At 45.2% G+C, this 19,375-nt stretch overlaps 1 protein-coding gene across 6 annotated transcripts in view; it reads left to right on the top strand.

The window, feature by feature from the left end:
• Nucleotides 1-11,743: 11,743 nt before the first annotated feature.
• The window catches only part of ADRB2 (adrenoceptor beta 2), a 61,565-nt gene continuing 53,933 nt past the window's right edge, over nucleotides 11,744-19,375 (top strand). For 5 of the 6 annotated variants that reach the window (XR_008427089.2, XR_006653502.2, XM_045185025.2 and 2 more), the window contains exon 1: nucleotides 11,744-13,165. Coding sequence is in view for 4 of the 6 variants with exons in the window: in XM_045185025.2 (XP_045040960.1) it covers nucleotides 11,977-13,165 (1,189 nt within the window). In the remaining 2 variants the exon portion in view is untranslated. Of the gene's footprint in view, nucleotides 13,780-19,375 lie in introns of those variants that run through there. The other variant, XM_024576944.4, reaches the window with a different exon arrangement.

The raw sequence follows: 19,375 nt of genomic DNA on the forward strand, positions 1-19,375 counted from the left end.
AAGCCTCTCTGCCAAAGCCAGGGCTCTACTGAGCTAGGCAATCCTTAAGGGCACTCCAGTTCTGAGGCAGAGTGATTCATAGACCCGTTAATGCACTGGACCATCAAAAAAGGCCCACATCAGCAGACACAGGCAGGGACTCATGGACACACCGAACAGAAAGCAGGCCCCAGAAACTACTTTAGCAAGCTCAGTCTTTTCTCTCACAGCTTCCTCATTTGTTCAAGTGTTTTGTTGTCTTTATTTTTTCATTTCCTGGTTTGTTCTCACACCCTTCCTCTTCCGCCACCAAAAAGTCCAAAAATTCTGATAATTTTTACTTTTACTTCTTGGCTGTGATTTGTTGCATATCCCCTCATCACCCTCCCCACCCTGGTTTCCATAGTAACGAATTTATTATTGGGTTCAATAACTTTTTGCTGAAATTGTATGTCAATGTCCTCACTGAAAAAAGAGGTAGTCAAAGGAAAGGACTTTTATGGCCTTGACAGTATATCCCAGAATTCTGTGGGGACATTAGTTTTTTTAATTAAATTTCACTTTCTCATAGCACTCATAGCAAAAATGCAAACAGAACAGATGAGTAAAAAATTGAAAGCAAAAGTATGCTGTCCTGCCCTCCTTGCCTGCCCCGTCTCCCAGGCCCTAGCCCCCTGTACTAAACACTGTTGCTCTTTCTCAGTGTCTTTCCAAAATACATTTGCAGAAATAGAAACATATGTTATTTACACAAAAAGGTAAAACACATACTGTTTTATTTCATCCCTTTTCACTTACTGTCTTTGAGGTCTTTAGGAATCAGCATGTATAGTTACCCCATTCCTTTAAACTTCAGCATAAGCCCTGGCCGGTGTGGCTCAAATGGTTGGAACATTATCTTATAACCGAAGTGTTGTGGGTTTGATTCCCGGTCAGGGCACATACCCAGGTGGCAGGTTCAATCTCCAGTTCAGGAAACCAACTGATGTCTCTCTCTCTCACATCAATGTTTCTCTCTCTCCCTTCCTCTCTCTCTCTCTCTAAAAGCAATGAAAAAATGTCCTGGATGAGGAAAAAATAAATAACTAAAAATAAACCGCAGCATAAAATTCCACTGTAGAGTTATACAAACCTGTAGAATCTCTACACATCTCCCTCTTAATGCATATCTGTTTTGTTAGGTGGACACTACATATAGTGGTTTGTTTACATAAAGGGGTGCACTTTACACTGTTGGGCAGACAGCCTCTTCAGTTTACAGTGTGAATACTCTTTCGTACCAGCTGTTACAGAGCTACTTCTTTTAAAAATATATATACTAGATTTTATTCTTTAGAACAGCTTTAGGTTCATAGAAAAATTGAGAGGAAGGTACAGAGATTTCCCACATGCCCCCGCCCCACACATGTGTAGCCTCCCCCACCAGAGTGGTGTATGTGTTACCATTGATGAACCTACATTACGCATCATCATCACCTGAAGTCCACAGGTTAGGGTTTGGTGTTGTGCATTCTCAAGATTTTGGCAAATGTTTAATGAGCTGTATCCACCATTGCAGTCTCAGCCAGAGGAGTTTCACAGCCCGAAAGTTCTCCGTGCTCTGCCTGTTCATCCTCCCTTCCCCCCAATCGCTGGCCACCACTGGTCTTTTCACTGTTTCCGTAGTTTTGCTTTTTCCAGAATGTCATGTGGTTGAAGTCAGACAGGCTTCTTTCACTTAGCAATATGTATGAATGTTTCCTCCGTGTCTTTCATAGCTTAATGGCTCATTCCTCTCTAGGTCTGAATAATATTCCATTGTCTGGATAGACCACAGTTTCTTTATCCATTCACCTACTAAGGGACATCTTGGTTGCTTTCAAGTTTTGACAATTATCAATAAAGCTGCTACAAACACCTGTGTTTGCATAATAATCCATAGTATAACAATACATTAATTAATTTAGCCATTTTCCTTTTACAAACATTTAGGTTATTTACTATGCTAAACAATACTGCAGTGTATATCCTTTCCATATATCCTTTCCATGTATCTCCAAAAGAAATTCCTAGCAGGGAAATTGCTGAGTCAAAGGGTGTATGCATTTAAAATTTCCATGGGACGGTAATGGTGTCCACCCACATCTGTTCCAACCCTGAGTTTTTATAAGACATTTCATTTTCTAGTCTTGTTCCTGGATTTTGCATGGGAAGCCACTCACCCCCTTGTATCTGTCAATGCCCAGGTGACCATTCCATCTGTGCCACAGCTTGCCACATCCTCCTCCCTGTGGACGGAACTCTCCACTGGCTGAGGACTGTCCTGTGCTCTTTTGCAGTAATAACCACAACCGCCTGTAGGGATGAAGCCTTTGCTGTCAGCCAGCCCCACAGGCCGCACACATTAGTGCATCTGGGGCAGGCAGGAGAGGAGTAACGCTCTGCTTTACAAGGGAGGAAACAAAGACCTGGCACCCAGCAAAAAGCTGTAGCAGCAACCCCACGACACCTCCACCCCTTGCCAGGTTGGTGTCTTTTCTCATCTGCTCTCTTGGCACAGGGCTGCTGGGCACATTTCTGTGAAATTGCCTCATTTATCCCACCAACGGCTTTTCCTGACTGTAGTTCTTCATGGTCTGTCCCACCACCTTCCATAATTTTTCTTAAGCCTCAGCTCTGTATGCCAGCACTCAGAGGAGTTCAAATATATAACCCAGCTCATGCTGGGCTGTTCCCTCCTCATATCCCGGGTGTCATAGCTCTCCTGGAACAATTCTAAATTTCCCACTTCCACATCCGTTCACACTGTTCCTTCTGAGTGGTGGTCCCTCGTTCCATCCCTGACTGCCAACATCACATCCATCCTTCAAGGCCACCAACTGAATGAAACTTTCAGTGATTCCTTTTTATCTCCCTTCACATAACTAACAAGACCCACAGTGGAATGCAGGTCTCTTTTGCTATACTTCATTCATAGCCTTTATCACACACCCTGTCATATCATAATTATCCTTCTTATCTTCACTATGTCACACAGTTAACTGCAAATGATGCCCCCCTTCCCCGCCCTGCCAGGGCTTCCAGCCAACCTAGAAGTAACAAGATGCCTAAAAATTCTTGTATGTATGGTTCTTTAACAGAACAAAAATGGAATCATTGTACACATCCGGTATACGATATGCTTTATGCCTTCGTGACAAAGCACGAACAACTTCCTGAGTCTGCACATGTAGATGCACTTCATCCTTTCAATAACCAAACATCCCAATATATGGGTTTCCTCTGAGTTATTTAACCATTTCCCCCTTCTGAGCAATCAGGTTTTTTCCAATTTTTATCCTCACCCGAGGACATGCTTATTGATTCTAGATAGGGGGAAGAGAGGACCAAACCCACAACCCAGGCATGCGCCCCAACTGGAAATTGAACCTGACAACCTTTGGTTTACGTGAGGGTGATCCAACCCACTGAGCCACACCGCCCAGAGCTGAGCAATTGGTTTTCCGAAACTATGTCTTTGTCTATACAGCTGACATTTAATAAACTAATTTCTGGCAATGGAATTGCTAGGTGAATGGCTATGTAGATTTTTTATTTTAATAAATTCTGTCAAATAACTCTCCAAACAGCTGTTCCAGCTTATTTTCTTTTGAAAAAAATCCCATTCATCTGTTGGTTAAAGCCTCCTTGTTATCTGATGCTTACCTGATCTTTTGGAGGTCTCCTCTATGCCTCCTCCCCAGGGTTTATGTGGGGAGATGGGGTGCTGGATTAGTCCTTTTTTGCCCCTAACATCAAGTTCCTAGTTCTAATATGGCATTACTCCATTACCTGGAAGTCAAGTTTATGTACCAACCCCCACTACTGGCCTGTGGGTCTCTTAAAGGCAAGGACCCTGCCTTGTTCAAGCCTTTGTACCACTCAGCCCCGTAGGCTCAGAATATCTAGGGGTCTGTGCGCACACACATGCATGCGCAGTGCTTGCCTTCTGTATTCCAGACCCTGTGTTGGGGTCTTGGGAGTACACAGATGAATAACATAGCATTAGCAAGAGAAATGGGGAAGGAAAATAATAGGTCAGTGCTACTCTAGGGGGTGACAGCATACAGAAGAGGCATCTATTCCTCTCTACAGTCGGTGAGACACAGTGTGAACGTGTGTGTTGGGGTGGCGTAGGGCCAGTGCAGGAAGAAAAGTAGGTCGAGTAGGGGAGTGCTGTGATTGGAGAAAGAGGCTTGGGCAAAGCCTAGAAGCTCATGGCCGATGACTTAGAACCTCTAGCATCCTCCCTCTCTTTTTAGGAATCATGACCAGGAAGCCCAGTCCAAAATCTTGGTCATTTAGCCTTTTTCCCATAAGCGATTGGAAACTGCGACCTTTTTGCCTAAGCAGTCTGGTAAAACTCAGCTGCGAGACCCCAACCACCAGGGCGCCTCCACCTCAGCAGCCTGAGCGCACAGCCCTCCATTTGAGTCTGGACTTCTGCACCTGACTCCTCAGTGAGTGGATCAGATTAAGCCTTTTGATCAGGAGAGCTGGGTTTGAGGCCCTTGTGCTCCTTTTACCTGCCACATAACCTAGGGCAGTCTTGAGCAGAGCTTCTTTAAGCTTTAGTTTTCTCATCTGTAAAATGGGAATATCTGTGCCTACCTGGAAATGTTGTACAGAAAAGAGAATAAAAGAAGAGAGTATGTATGTAAGGTGCTAAGCCCAGCTCCTGGTGTCTAATATACATAATAAATAAAAACAATGCCTATTGTCTTTCAGACCCCTTAGCAGCCACAGATTGGCTGCAATGCCATCACTTCATTCAAACTTCTCATTGGACAGAGGAGGAAACCAAGGCCCAGGGGGGCGCAGTCACACAGGTGTGAGGGCCGGGACAGCACTATTCTTCTTTGGAGCCCAGGGAGTGTTTCACTGCTCACTTAGCTGGGTCATCGAGACATCCTGTCCCCAACCCAATGAGACCTGTCCTTTGGTGCCACCCAGGAGAAGGTGCTGCTTTGAAGACAGGCCAGCCCTATTTCCTTTACTGATTAGACCAAAGGCATTTCTCTTCCTTTGCCCTTCTTTGCAGCCAGTCAGTTTAACTCCTCCCCTTGTTTCCCCTTCAGTCCTCCTCCTTGCCCTCCTCTCCAGCAGATGCTGCTGATCTTCTCACTTCTCCTTTCAGGCAGGTCCTTTCTTATACTCCAGCACTGGGCAGCTTGCAGTTAGGGGATCTTCAGCCCTCCTCCCTGTGGGAGGTTTCCTGAGGTCCGTAGCTACCAGACCTGTCCTTGGCTTCTCTTGGTTTAATGTCAATAATTAATTTAGCATTTACTATGTGCCAGGCCAGTTTGAGCCACTTTGCAAATATTAACTCATGTGATCCTCATACCAACTCCATGAGGTTGTGATATACTATCATCAGTAACCCCAATTTACAGGGGAGGGAATCAAGATACAGGAAGAATAAGTAAGTTGTAGAATTGGAGGAAGCAGGATGTCCCACCAAGCAATTGGCTCCAGAGTTGCTCCCAAGCTCCTCACAGGGCCAGGCAGGCCTGGGTCTTTATCTGAAACCACATGCTGGCTTGGCTTCTCCCATCGCCCGACTGGTTTCTCTTGGGGGCCCTTCCCTTCATCAACCACTGGCACACAAACCCTCATCTCAGCAGCCGCTATCAGGAAATCCCACCCAGACACCTCCCAAAACTCCACCCAAGGTCAGTAGTTTGATGCTCACAAAAGATTTCCCCCTCATTGGACCAATTTATTTATTCATTTAAATACTGCCCTTCAAGAAACAAATGTAATGTCCTGAAATTGAAGCTGTTCTAGAAATCCAGAATAATGGTAACGATGACAATAGGGATGGCGATGATGATGATGATGATGACAATATTAAGCAGTTTTCTTTTCGAAACACTGTGCTAAGTTCCTGAAATGCATGACTTCATATAGCCATCAGAAGCACCCTCTGAGAGTACAGCTATTCAGGGAACACTTCTCTGTAATGATCCCTCACTTCAAACCTGCGGCATAATCATTAAGATATTTTAACTTCCACTTTGATGCCCAACCAAAACCTCAAATTCAATATCGCCATATCTGAACCATCACCCCTTCCTGTCCTGCAGACTCTCAGGCCACTGCTCACTCACCCCTGCATGGCAATGACCCCCCACTCCTTGACTCCTCCCCTAGCTCTCAGCCGCTCCCAGTAATGCTGATCTGTTCTCCTGTCACATCTCTTGGTTTCCTCTCTTCTTTGCAAGCCCAGCTTCTCACACATTCTTTCTATTCCCCCAGCAATCATCCAAAGGGGGTTAGCCTCATTTTACATAGGAACACTTAGGGGCCCACAGGGTTTAAGCCTATTGTGTGAGGACTCAGCTGGTTTAGGGCAGAACCAGGATTGGAACCCGGAGCCATCTGGCTCCAAAGCCCACTCTCTCCCCATCACAGCAACGCGTCTCATCAGCACAAGTCTAGGGCTGCAAAACCTTTAGCTATAATGAAATTATTTTACATCCTTCAGCAACATTGCATTAAATCACAGTGTGCTAATTAGGACTTGTTTCCTTTTTAATTTTTTTTCAATCTTGTAAAGCAGGTGGAAGAAGTCCCATTTAGTGTGAGAATACCATTAGCATCTCTCCAGGACTTGCTAATCTTCTTTTTCAATAAAAAGAGAGCAGGCCTTGGGTTCAGAACTTTGGCAGCAATAAAATCTAGCTAGAAATAATTAACATTGTTTGTGCTCACGGTCACCTCCTATTTATGGCAGATGACACCAGTTTTTCCACGTGCAGTAATGGAGTAAAACAAAATTTTCTTTAAAAATAAATGTATTTGAGTTTTAGAAGCAACCCAATGTTAAGAAATATATTCGCAGGGATCACAATGGTGAACTATGGGGAGAGGAAAACCACAGCCGAGTTGTTTTGTAGGACACTGACGGTTTCTGCTTGCCAAGTCCTCAGTGGCTCTTCAGAGTCATCTACTCAATGGACTTCATCTACTCAATGGACCTCAAGGTGCTTCTGTCCCAACACAGGCTCGTTCAGGTTGGAACAGGAAGGCCGTTGGATGTCTCCTAGCCCAAACTCAGACTCCTGTTGCGTGAATGAAGATTGAGGCTCAAAAACAGAAGGCAGCTTCTTTAAGGTTTTATACAACATTATAGTTGTTCTGGGACCAGCACCTAGTTCTGCAGATTGCCACCCCTGCTCTCTCCTCTGCCCCAAACTGCCTCGGTTACAAAGAAGCATTCATGACACACTCATCATCCTCCTGTCTAAAGGAGATCCCATCCAGTCAACATGCTCAGATTCAGCAAGAGAATTCAGCCCTGTGCCCTAAGGCATCCATTACATTGTATGGAATGACTTCATCTCTCTCTAGGTCCCTAGAAAGGTAATAGCTATGTACCATCTTTGGAAAGAATAGTCACTGAAATAATTTTCTGTAGGGTTTAGTTCTCTTGCAAAAATCCAACTGAGAAAAGCTACTAGAGTTTAGCCCCTTTGAATGATTGAATCTCCTCAGGCCAATGGGCCTTTCCTATGACCAATTGAAGTCTCTCCTGCTTTAATTTAATACCATCTCCCTTTGTTCAGTCCCCCTGAGATGTGGAGAATTTATTAGCATGTCTCTCATAAAATGCTAGCATAGCAGGAAATTAAGTCCATCTGGTATAATCGGCTGTTCTGAAAGATTTCCTGGTTGCTTTGCTGACTTTGTGGTTGCCCAGGTGATTGTAAATTGATCATTGCATGACTTGTTCTAGGATCATTCCAGGTATTGATGGTAAGATTAGACATTGACAAACCCAGGAATGAATGTCACAGACCTGCCATGATGGTAAAGGAGACTCTAGACCCAAGGGAATGGTCTGGAGAAGACAGAGCTTAAGAGAACTCTAGGGAATTACCCCAAAAGTTTAAAGGACAGTCTTGGCAAAGAGGGTAGAGATTTGTTTTGAGTGGCCTCAAGGGGGCAGACTTAAGATTATGGGTAGATGCTCTAAGAAGATGGATTTCAGTTTACTATCTGAAAGGCTGGAGAAACACACATTGATAAGAGCTGTTGAGCTTACCAGCCCTAGAGACGGCTGTCTCAGAGTTTAGTGCCTGCATTGTGTAAAGAGCTGACTAGGCCGTGAGATACTTCATTCAATTACTGCTAACATCCCACCCAGCTCTATAACTTCATGATAGTGGTGATTTTCATTATCATTCTCCTTTCTAAGGAACCAAATTTTGTTTCCCTTTCATTCTATTTCGCAGCAATTCAGATTTAAAATAAATTACTCATTACCCACGTTCAAAGCGTCCTTTCACAATATGATATAAAAAGACAAATATGCATTCTATGTGTGCATTTTGATTCAAAAAGAAGATAATAACAGTAATAGCTATTTCTTTTCCAAGGCAGTAGGCTAGGCGTTTTACATGCATTTAATCTTATTTCATGCACATTTCATGAGATGAAACTGTGCAGAGATAATATTAAAAATAGACATTAAAGACCGTCATTTAGAGAGAAATCTAAGGATGTTTCTCTGCTCAGAGGGTCATAAAGATGGAAGGAATCTTATCTAAACCAAGACCAGAATAAGATTTTCCTAAGCTGTCCAGCCATTGGTGTGAGGACATTCTCTGGAGCCACATAGCCTTACGCTATTCAAACATTCACTCGGTAAATCAAAACGTGGTTTGGTTTTGTTTTGGTTTTTTTTTTCCTGTTTGGCAGTCAGGAAATGACAAATCAATGTCTTAAGGGATTGACAAAATATGTAATTAGACACTATCAATCACCATAAAAAGAGCCTGTTTTTTCTTACATCAGATAAAGGTGTATTTAGTTTGCTAAGAACTTTCCAGTTCAACTGAGCATTAACTCTCTAAGGCCGCAAGCCCGGTAAGCAGTGCCAGCCAAACTCCTCTGCTGAGAAGTGACAGGACAGCGCTGGGCAGTCCAAACACGTGACGCTAGGAGCAGACCTGAACCGCTAATCTTCCCTGCCATCTTCAACAGGACACTTCTTATTTCTGCACTTCAGTTTCCTCATTTGCAAACTGGAGTGGGGGGAATAAGCTAAATGATCTATTAAAATTCTTTCTCGTTCTCACTCTGTCTAATCCTGTAATTCAGAAACAAGTCAGGAGAAGACTCTTGGCCTGGGCTTGAAGACATCTTGAAATTTCTACCAACACAGTGATGGTGCGGAGAGAGGGAGAAGGGAGAGAAGGAGAGAGAGGGAGAGCAAGACAGAGAGATTGCCCATTTGGCAAGGCTAGTGGGCAAAGGCCTGGAGCTTCCTCGTTGACATAAGCAGTCTTCCCTTCGTGCTTTAGTGTTTGTGGGTTTTTTAAAAGGTGTTTCCCAAAATATCCAAAGGCAAATTTTTAAGTAACTTATGTATATATCTAGATGATCAATTAGGACTTGTCCTAAAAGGACTTTCTTTGTTCTTTTTTATTGTGGGGAGGTTGAACAACATGCTTATTTATTCCATAGCTTCACAAATAGGAAGGATGTTTTAAATGACTTAGTTCCACAATTTGGGGTAGATGTATATTTAAAGAAACATTGTTGCATAACTGACACCGCCTCTTCCTAAAATGCATCATACCAGAACCAATTTGGGAAAACGCAAACATGAGGTGGGTATATTTTGAAAACTATGTGAACATAATAAATCCTTAATTAATATTTGTGGCTTTTATGGGAACTATTTGTTTTTTAAGGCATCAGTCTTGCAAAACTCATTTCTGTTTGTGGAGGTAGCTAAAGGGGACATGTAGGTTAAATCATGTTTCTGGGCTTTGCTTCTAGAGTAAAGTATTTTATTGTTCTACTAGAGAAGACTAACATCTTCTGAACTGCTAAGTAATTTATATAAGTTTTATTTATAACCCATATTTGTGCGGTATTTATAACTCACATTCATGTGGTATTTATATGTGCAAAGCATTTTCACCTTTATTATATCATTAGAGTCTCACTCAGCCCAGGGGAAGTGACTTTATTCCCCATTCAGAGATGGAGGAGATTAGGCCGCATCTTTTTGATTTGCCTAAGGGAAGTGAGCTAGAAAGTTCTAAGACAGCGGGATCTCCAACCTGGGCATTCCAATTCCAGTTGTGGTGCTTCTTCCCGACGCCATCCCTTTCTGCATATGATGACACAGAACACTGAAAAAATTAAAGATGGGTTTTAGACTCAGGCAGACCTGGGTTCAGCTTCTGCCTCTGGCACTTGCTGGCCCTGTGCCCCTGGGCGAGCTATATTTCTCTTCGAGCCCCATTTGTGAATCAAGCTAAAAATAGTCTCACCCCCCTCACACACACACATCTTGGGACTGTGGGAAGAACCGAATGGAATAATGCATGAAAAGCACATAGCAGAATGTTCCATACATGTTAGCCATTGTTATGTTATTATGTAACCAACAAAGTCTGTTGGTTACACTGCATGAAATACTTTCAGTTTTTCAAAGACACTGAAATGCATGTGAAATCAAACCTTGAAAATGAATTTCTTTTTAACAGTAAAGTCATGTGCCAGATGCAAAGGACAGCATTTTATAGACAAAGACCTTAGTTGGAAGGCTTGGTCTGACGTTTTTTTTTTAAGGGGAAATTATCTTTTGCTTTCTGTGGCTTCAAAGTGTTCTTAATGCTAACATTCATAATAATCTGAGCCATACAACATTGCCATCTTTCAAAGTCAGAAGGTACAGAATAGTAGCAATTTCAAATGGCTCAGCCCAACAGGTCAGCCAATTTACAGCAGATGAAAGAAAGCATTTTTCTAATTGCGATGGGATTACTAAAGAAGTTGAGGTTGAAAGGAAAACGATTCCATTTTCAACGCATTTTCATTCCCACAGAAAAATGAGTGATGCCACACTCCCAAAAATTAAAAATTAAAGCATACGACTTTCTCTTTCCATTCCAAACACACCCATGCACATACTATACCTTGACTCCAAATGAAACCCAAAGGGTGAAATTGTATGTCTCAATGCCTGCAGAATTCCAAGGAGGGCACCCAAAGTACTTGACAGCAAGCGTGCTGAGGAAATTGGCAGCTGTTGAAGTCACCTCCTGTGGTCTTGCCAAATGTTTGAAAGGGAATATGCCTGTGTCCCTATGTGTGTGTGTGTGAGGGTGGAGGTCGGGGTGCATGAGTGAGGGTTTTGGAGAACCTGAATGGGGCGCTCTGCCTGCTTCTTTCTGTGTGTGCCCATGCCTTTCCGCTTCTGGGTGCTGCTGTGTTTATCTCTCTGTTGGGCAGGGGTGACTTTGCGCCTGTCAGCCTGGGAGCGAAGGAGCCAGGGTGTTTGTCGGTGTGCTGGACGGGTGTGTCTCAGTGTCGATGGCTGTGGTTCCGTATAAGCCTGAGCACGTCTGTCGGGGTGCATGTGTGCCTGTCCGTGCGTGTCTCCGTGAGCACTTGTCTCTCTCTCCGAATGTAGGGGAGTGCCTGCGTACCGCCCTCTGCCCTGAGACCTCAGGCCGCACAGGCGCCCAGGGCAGCCAGGTAGCAGCCACAGAGGAGCCCAAAGCTCCCGGGTTGGCTGGTAAGTTCGCCAGCTCCAACTCCAGCCTTCAAGAGCCAGTCAGGGCCCCGCCCGGGCCAGCCCCAGGACTGGGCGGGAGAGGGAGGGGAGGGGCGGGAAGGGGAGGGGGCCTCCTCTCTTTGGGGCTACCCATGCCCCATTGGCTGAAAGTTCCCACACGTCACCGAAGAGGCAGTTCCTCTAAAGTCCTGTGCACATAACGGGCAGCGCGCACTCCGAGGCGGCTGCTCCAGGTCGCAGGCTGGGACTGACGGATACCGCGAGCCCAGAGCACCCCACAAGCTGAGTGCAGGACGCTCCCCCACCACACCCACCCCACAGCAGCTGAATGAGGCTTCCAGGCATCCCCTGGCTGCCCGCAGCGCCCCGCCGGAGGTCCGCCCTCTGAGGCGCGGCCAGTGCACCGGCAGCCCTCGCGTTCACCTGCCAGCCTGCGCGTCATGGGGCAACCCGGGAACCGCACCGACTTTTTGCTGGCGCCCAACGGAAGCCATGCGCCTGACCAAGACATCGCGCAGGAACGGGACGAGGCGTGGGTGGTGAGCATGGGCATCGTCATGTCGCTCATCGTCCTGGCCATTGTATTTGGAAACGTGCTGGTTATCACAGCCATTGCCAAGTTCGAGCGTCTGCAGACGGTCACCAACTACTTCATCACCTCCCTGGCCTGCGCTGACCTGGTTATGGGCCTGGCGGTGGTGCCCTTTGGGGCCAGCCACATTCTCATGAAAATGTGGACTTTTGGCAACTTCTGGTGCGAGTTTTGGACTTCCATTGACGTGCTGTGCGTCACGGCCAGCATTGAGACCCTGTGCGTGATCGCGGTGGATCGCTACTTTGCCATCACGTCACCCTTCAAGTACCAGAGCCTGCTGACCAAGAATAAGGCCCGGGTGGTCATTTTGATGGTGTGGATTGTGTCAGGCCTTACCTCCTTCTTGCCCATCCAGATGCATTGGTATCGGGCCACCCACCAAGAAGCCATCAAGTGCTATGCACAAGAGACCTGCTGTGACTTCTTCACTAACCAAGCTTATGCCATTGCCTCCTCCATCGTTTCCTTCTACCTGCCCCTGGTGGTCATGATCTTCGTCTACTCCAGGGTCTTCCAGGTGGCCAAAAGACAACTCCAAAAGATCGACAAATCCGAGGGCCGATTCCATGCCCAAAACCTCAGCCAAGTGGAGCAGGATGGGAGGAGCTGGCATGGACATCGCAGGTCCTCCAAGTTCTACTTGAAGGAACACAAAGCCCTCAAGACTTTAGGCATCATCATGGGCACTTTCACCCTGTGCTGGCTGCCCTTTTTCATCGTCAACATTGTGCACGTGATCCAGGATAACCTCATCCCTAAGGAAGTTTACATCCTCCTGAACTGGGTGGGCTACGTCAACTCTGCCTTCAATCCCCTCATCTACTGCCGGAGCCCAGATTTCAGGATTGCCTTCCAGGAGCTTCTGTGCCTGCGCAGGTCTTCTCTGAAGGCCTATGGGAATGGCTACTCCAACAATAGCCATGACAAATCTGACTACACAGGGGAGCAGAGTGGCTGTCACCTGGGACAGGAGAAAGACCACAAACTGCTGTGTGATGATGCCTCGGGCAGGGAAGACTTTGTGAACCGTCAAGGTACTGTGCCTAATGATAGTGTTGATTCACAAGGGAGGAATTCTAGTACAAATGACTCACTGCTCTGATGTGGTTTTTCTACTTTTTAAGACCCCCCCCCATCCCTCAAAAGACACTAAACAGACTATTTAACTTGAGTGTAATAAATTTAGAATAAAATTGTATAGAGATGTGCAGGAGGAAGAATATCCTTCTGCCCCTTTTTTATTTTTTTAAGCTGTAAAAATAGAGAAAATGTATTCGAGTGATTGTTGAGTGATTGTACAGTTGAGTTCCTCTTTGCATGGAACTTGTAAGTTTATGTCTGAAGGGCTTCAGTCCCAGAGGACCTGGAGCTGTTATGTTTTGATGACTTTCTGTGTATCTACCTCATTGGTCCAGTATTAGGGGTAATATATTGCTGCTGGTAATTTGTATCTGAAGGAGACCTTCCTTCTTACACCCTTGGAATGGAGGATCCGGAGTATCTTGGACCATACAGCTGTGAACATGGTCTGTCCCAGTTACTCTTATTTGCTAAAACAGGGTGTTGTAGGCAGGGATTTCAGGGGGAGCTTCCGTTGTTTTCCTGAGCAAAGTCTAAAGTTTACAGTAAATAAATTGTTTGACCATGACTTCATTGCACCTGTTTCTCCAAAACTCCTTGACTGGAGTGTGCTTGCCTCCCCCACTGGAAACCACAGGTAACTATTTGTAATAACTGCCCGGTGACTTAATGTGGACTGGCGTGGAAGTGACATGCCCCGATTGTTTAACCCTTACATTTGCCTTTGAGTCTGCTGAAGCAGGTGGCCCGAAGCGCACCTCTCCCAACTCTAGGGTCCCAGGTCAGTTCTGCCCGCTCCCAGCCTAGCTCGTCTCACCGGTCCTGCAGTGACTATTCTGTGTTGTTACATCAGAAACACTGACTCATAGAAATGGACTCATGAGCATCCCTTGTGTCCCTTCATGTGCCCCCGCCACCCACCTTCTAGCTCTACTTGCTTAATAGCTGCTTACATTTGTGTCTCTGCTGTGTCTCATAGTGGGGATCTTTGTGCTGCATTGGGGCTTGCTTGGCATTTGAAGAATAAGACAGATGTTCTTGTAAAACAAACAAACAAACAAACAAACAAAAAACCCTACTAAACTTCACCCTGTAATTTCAAGGGAAACTGAAAGGACTTTGGAAGACACTTAACTGATCCATACCCCATGACCTAGAAACAAGGTTTTAACCCCTCCTCTCTCTTTCCTTCTGTCCCTTCTGTCCCCCTCCCTTTGACTCTCCTTCCTTTAGTCTAAACCAAGATTTCTCAGCCTCAGATAATTCTCTGCAGTGGGGTCTGTCCCGTACATTGTCAGATGTTCAGCACCATCCCTGGCCTCTAGTCATGAGACAGCAGTAGCACCCCCGAGTTGTGACAACCAAATGTCCCCAGACATTGCCAAATACCCCTTGAAGGGTGCAGTCGCCCCTGGCTGACACCACAGATGTAATTCAAAAACCTGAACAGATTTTGAGATTCTATCTGATGTAAGCCTTTTCCTTTGCTCAGCCACAAAGAAGGATTTTTGTGATTCTCCAGTGAGTGACAGGCCCTGGGCTAGTGCTCTTCTCAGTCCATTCTGCTGCCTTCCAAACTCACCTTCCAGCTGCCCAGGCACTGCCTATGTCTGTGAATCATTTGGGAGGCTTTATCAATGGAAGCCAGGCCTGGGAGCAGTTACTACCGGTTTGTGGAGAGATAATGCTGTTAGAAGGCACAGAAGGGAAAATCACAAAAGTAAACACATTTCTTCTCTCACCCTCTTTCTATTTTTGCCTGTGTGTCTGAGCCAGAGCTTGGCCCAGGTTTGACCGAGTGGATCGTCCTCCTAGGCAACGCCAGCCTGGAGATCGGCCTGCAGGGTTCATTGCCATTTCACTCGCTCATGAAGCTGACTCCACTTTTCTCTTCCCTTCTGTCCCAGCCACGGTCCCCAGCTAGAAAAGCATTGGCCCCTTCTGCTTCCTGTCAGCTCAGTGATGGGTGTCTGGGTGAGCACTGAAGAAAGTTAGGTGCCCGTGATTTTGGAATGTGGAGAGTTGGAAAGTGTCTGCCATTCAGCACTTTTAGTTTTTCCTGAGGGCCTTCCTACCTATTACCACATTCTCCCTCAGTCCTGGGCCCCACACCCAGAGGTGCAGGTAGCTTCTCCACCTAATCCCCCCACTCCTCATAGCCTCATGAGATCTCAGACTGGGAAGAGCCCAAAGACAGCATTTGGCATCAGAAGAGACCAAAAGCCTGCGAAGCAGAATGACCTGTCTAAGGTAAGAAGCCAAGGCTGTCAAGGATGGGGCTACAACCAGGGAAACCAGCTGTCAAGCGGTCTGGGAACTGGTGCATTCTCTCTACCACATGCTCATTGAATTCTGCCCTTACCCTTAACTGTGGGGGCTTTGACTGGAGGTGTCACATAAACAAACTCATTTCGGTGGATGTGTGTATTGCTTTTTGGCTTTTAACTCAAAATTCAGGCAATAAACAAATAATCTGCTGTAAGGACAAGAAAAAGAAGGTTCTTTTATTCAGTAAGAGTCCACAGAGGATATCTTCAAGGGTATCTTCAGCAATGTGGGCAGCTGGGAGATCCTTAAGTCTTTGTGACCTGCCAGGGGTTTCAAGCCACTCTAGATAGAAATTTCCCATGGTCTTACTTTAAAAAAAACAGTTGGAAACTTTTCTGTCCTCATAAATATTGTTAGTAAAGTATATATGTATATATGTCTGTACACATGCATATGCTCTTTTGGTTGCAGGAGCGTCTGATGTAATTTCAGTTACAAGTTCAGCTACGCAAGTTAATTCAGACCCCCAGGTGAAAGGGAGTACAGCCATATTCCTGTCCCTTTAGGAATACTTTCAGAACTTTGATCAGCTTTAAGGATCTTGACAAGCGGGAACATTTTAGGCACATCTCAGGCCTTTGCTTTCTACCTCCTTTTGTTTTGCTTTGTTTCTTTCTAGGGACAGGAATCTGTCAGTGTCCCCCTGTTCCTCTGTTTGCTGACAGGTTGGTTACATAAGGTTTGTGTTGGCTTCGTCGTCATAAAGTTTTCTTTGCCTGGACAACAAGTTCTCAGAGTCTGTCAAATGAGAACCTTATCTTGAGATGCAAGTTGACAGGTGTGCAAAGTGGCAGGACAGGGTGGGTGCCCCCCACCCCGGGATCATTACTGGGGGAAGGAATCTGAGAAAAAGGAGTTGGAAAGAGGAACTGTCATTACAAGATGCTTAGAAGGTTTCTGATGAACCTATTGCCAAAAGCAACCTAGACCAAAATCAGTTGGGAGGTAGTTACAGAGAACATGCCGTGTGCAGTATGAGAAAAATATAGGCTTCAGTCTCTGCTTTCTGTAGCATCTTATTACTAATATTAAACAGATCCTTTGTATGTAATCTTACTAAATGTTAGGGACTGTGCTAGACACCTGTTAGGCATTATGTCTTCTTGAAAGCCTTTTGATGTAGGTAGCATAATTGTCCTCATCTAACAACTGAGAAAACTAAGGCTCAGAAAGCTTAAGTAACTTTCCAAAGCCACACAGCTGTCCAGCTGCAGAGTCAGGACGGGAACCCAGGTCCATGCGAGCCCAGCACCCATGGGGCCTACCTGGCACACATGCAAACCAGGAAGCAACTGGAGGCAGCTTCTAATCAGCACCAGAACAAGTGTAAGAACTGGACATGCAATGCCTTGTTAAGAGAAGAGGGAGAGTGCTGTGGTTTGGGCACGGAGGAATGTTCCCTCTGAAGCACGTGACTGCATGGTTGCTGGGGACTGGGGACAGGAAACCAGCCGCTGAAATGCCTGGTTTGCTCTTCTGAGTCTTTGCTTTTTGTCTTTTCAGAAAATCAGTCCGCACTGAAAAGAGGATGCGAAAGCTTTAAACAAGCACAGGGGCAAGCAGAAACAGATGTTGGGTTGCAGAGTTAGGAAGGTCTCCTAAACTGAGCAGTGAGCTGAACCTTAAGGAAAATGTGGCAGGCCTATGAGGCCCTATAGGTGCGCGGTCCATTCGAACCATCACTCGAGACAAGGGAGATAGATGATCTTCAGACAGACAGCAAAGAGCAAGGAGGGTGGAAGCACTTTGAATGAGACTTTTCACTGACAAATAACGTCTGCTAAATTCAGCTCTGTACCAGTCCCTACTTCACTGGCAGTGCAAATATAATGTGAAGGAGGGATTTTTGACATACCTAAGAGAACAAACTTCCCAAGCACTTTCAAGAACTAGAGAAGTACGGGTGTCTTATGAATAATAGGAGGCAGGCAGGGTAAGGTGGAAGGAGGCCTGGATCTGTAAAAGAATGGGGCCAGTGCAAGTAGGTGGTTTCTAAGCTCTCTGAAGATAGATAGATGATAGATAGATAGATAGATAGATAGATAGATAGATAGAGGCTAAGTAGAAACAGCAGTTTATATTTCTAAGTAGAGTTGATAGCATTTGTCATATAAATAAGGGTGGAATATCCTGGTGGTGGTTAGCTTGCAAAAAGGACTAATGGGTGCATGATAACTGCCTTTAGCTATTTTAAAACCATTGGAGAAAGAGGGCTTATCGTTTGTATACAAAAACTAGAAGGCAAGCAGAACCTTGCAGGAAGGTACATTTCAGCTCATGTAAAGGAAAGACTTTTCTAAGAGTGAAAGAGGTTATACAACAGAATAGTGAGCCTCCTGTCATCAGGAGCATTCAAGGAAACCCAAGTGAAGTTCTGTGCAAAATGAAGCACACGGATTTCCTGCACAGAGCAGGAGTTGGACTAAGCTCCTTCCAAATCTGTGATTCTGGGGTTTTGAAAACAATAGACCTGAATGTTTTTAAAAAGTATTCAGACCGTTCCCTGATCCCAGCTAGCCTTCTCCCCAATTCAGTTACATTTCCGAGGTTTCACTGCATTCCTAAACAAGAAAACCTCTGAGGGAAATCAGGATCTCAACAGTCCTTGGCCCTGCTGGAAATCCAGAAATAGAGCCGTAAGGTTAAGCAGTTTTCCAAACTATTAGACCTTTTCATCAGCTGCTCTTCCCATGCCTTTTGCAAATGACCTACTAACTCCCAGAGAGAGAATAATGAAGGCTGCCTAGTCTGCTCTGCAAAGGCTATTACATCCTACCCCACCCTCAAAATCATTGCACTTCCTGTGGTCTTTCCGTCACCCTCACAGGCCTGGAAGGAAGGGAGGCAGGTCCCTGGCCAGCACCGAGCACTTCAGAGCCAGCCCTCTGGTCTAAGAGCCTGGAGACGCAGGGCCTGGCTTAGCCCAGCCACTAACCAGAGACCTGCCTGCTCTGATCTGTCTCATCATCTCTAATGAGAAATAGTTTGGTTGACATGAGTCCTACGTTTCCTTCTTTCTCCAAAATTCTGTAACATTTCAGGAAGTCTTCACAGCTGTGCATCTGGCTGCATGGCTTTTATTTTAAAAGCACACATTTTTCCTTGTTAAAAAGGTAATAGAACTCATTGTAGGACATTTTTTTAAAAAATTGTGAAAGCACAAAATGCGCTAAATCACACATAACGTTACCAGCTAGACACACCCATTGTTGCTGGGAAGCATATGGGCCCAGTCCTTGTCTTGAGCATGGCTATCCAGTGTGTGAAAATATGTTTTTAAATAAAAATGGAATTACTAGATTATTAATAGAATTTTAAACCCACTGCTAATGCTTTTACATGCCTCCTTTATATATTTTATGCATAATATGATCCAGATATCATAATTCCTTCTGATCTATTGGCCTGGCAATATACAATGGCCAGCAGTTTTCAAATTTTAGGCATACAAAAGAATCTGGACTCCCAGATTCTAGATTGGCAGATCTGAGCCGGAGCCCAAGAATCTGCATTTTAGCAATTTCAGCAGGTTTTTCCACACAGGTGGTGCATGGACCACATTTTGAGGAACAAGGTTACAGAGATACATTTTATAAATTAAACAGAATGCTTCCTCCCTGCCCCTTGCTAATGGATGAAAAGAAGTTTCTATACTTGACTTTTTGAAACCATGCTCTCTGCACCTGGGCTCTGACTGAAAGCAATTCACCAGGAAGCCCCCAGGGCAAGGTTCTCTCTGCCAGGTTACCGGCCTCTGCCTGGGCCTATGGACTGGTGTTAAAATAAGCCTATTCAAATTACTTGGTGACCAATACCTAGTATTTGAAAAATGCAAC

Source organism: Desmodus rotundus, chromosome 6, assembly GCF_022682495.2.
Source record: "Desmodus rotundus isolate HL8 chromosome 6, HLdesRot8A.1, whole genome shotgun sequence".
NCBI lineage: Eukaryota > Metazoa > Chordata > Mammalia > Chiroptera > Phyllostomidae > Desmodus > Desmodus rotundus.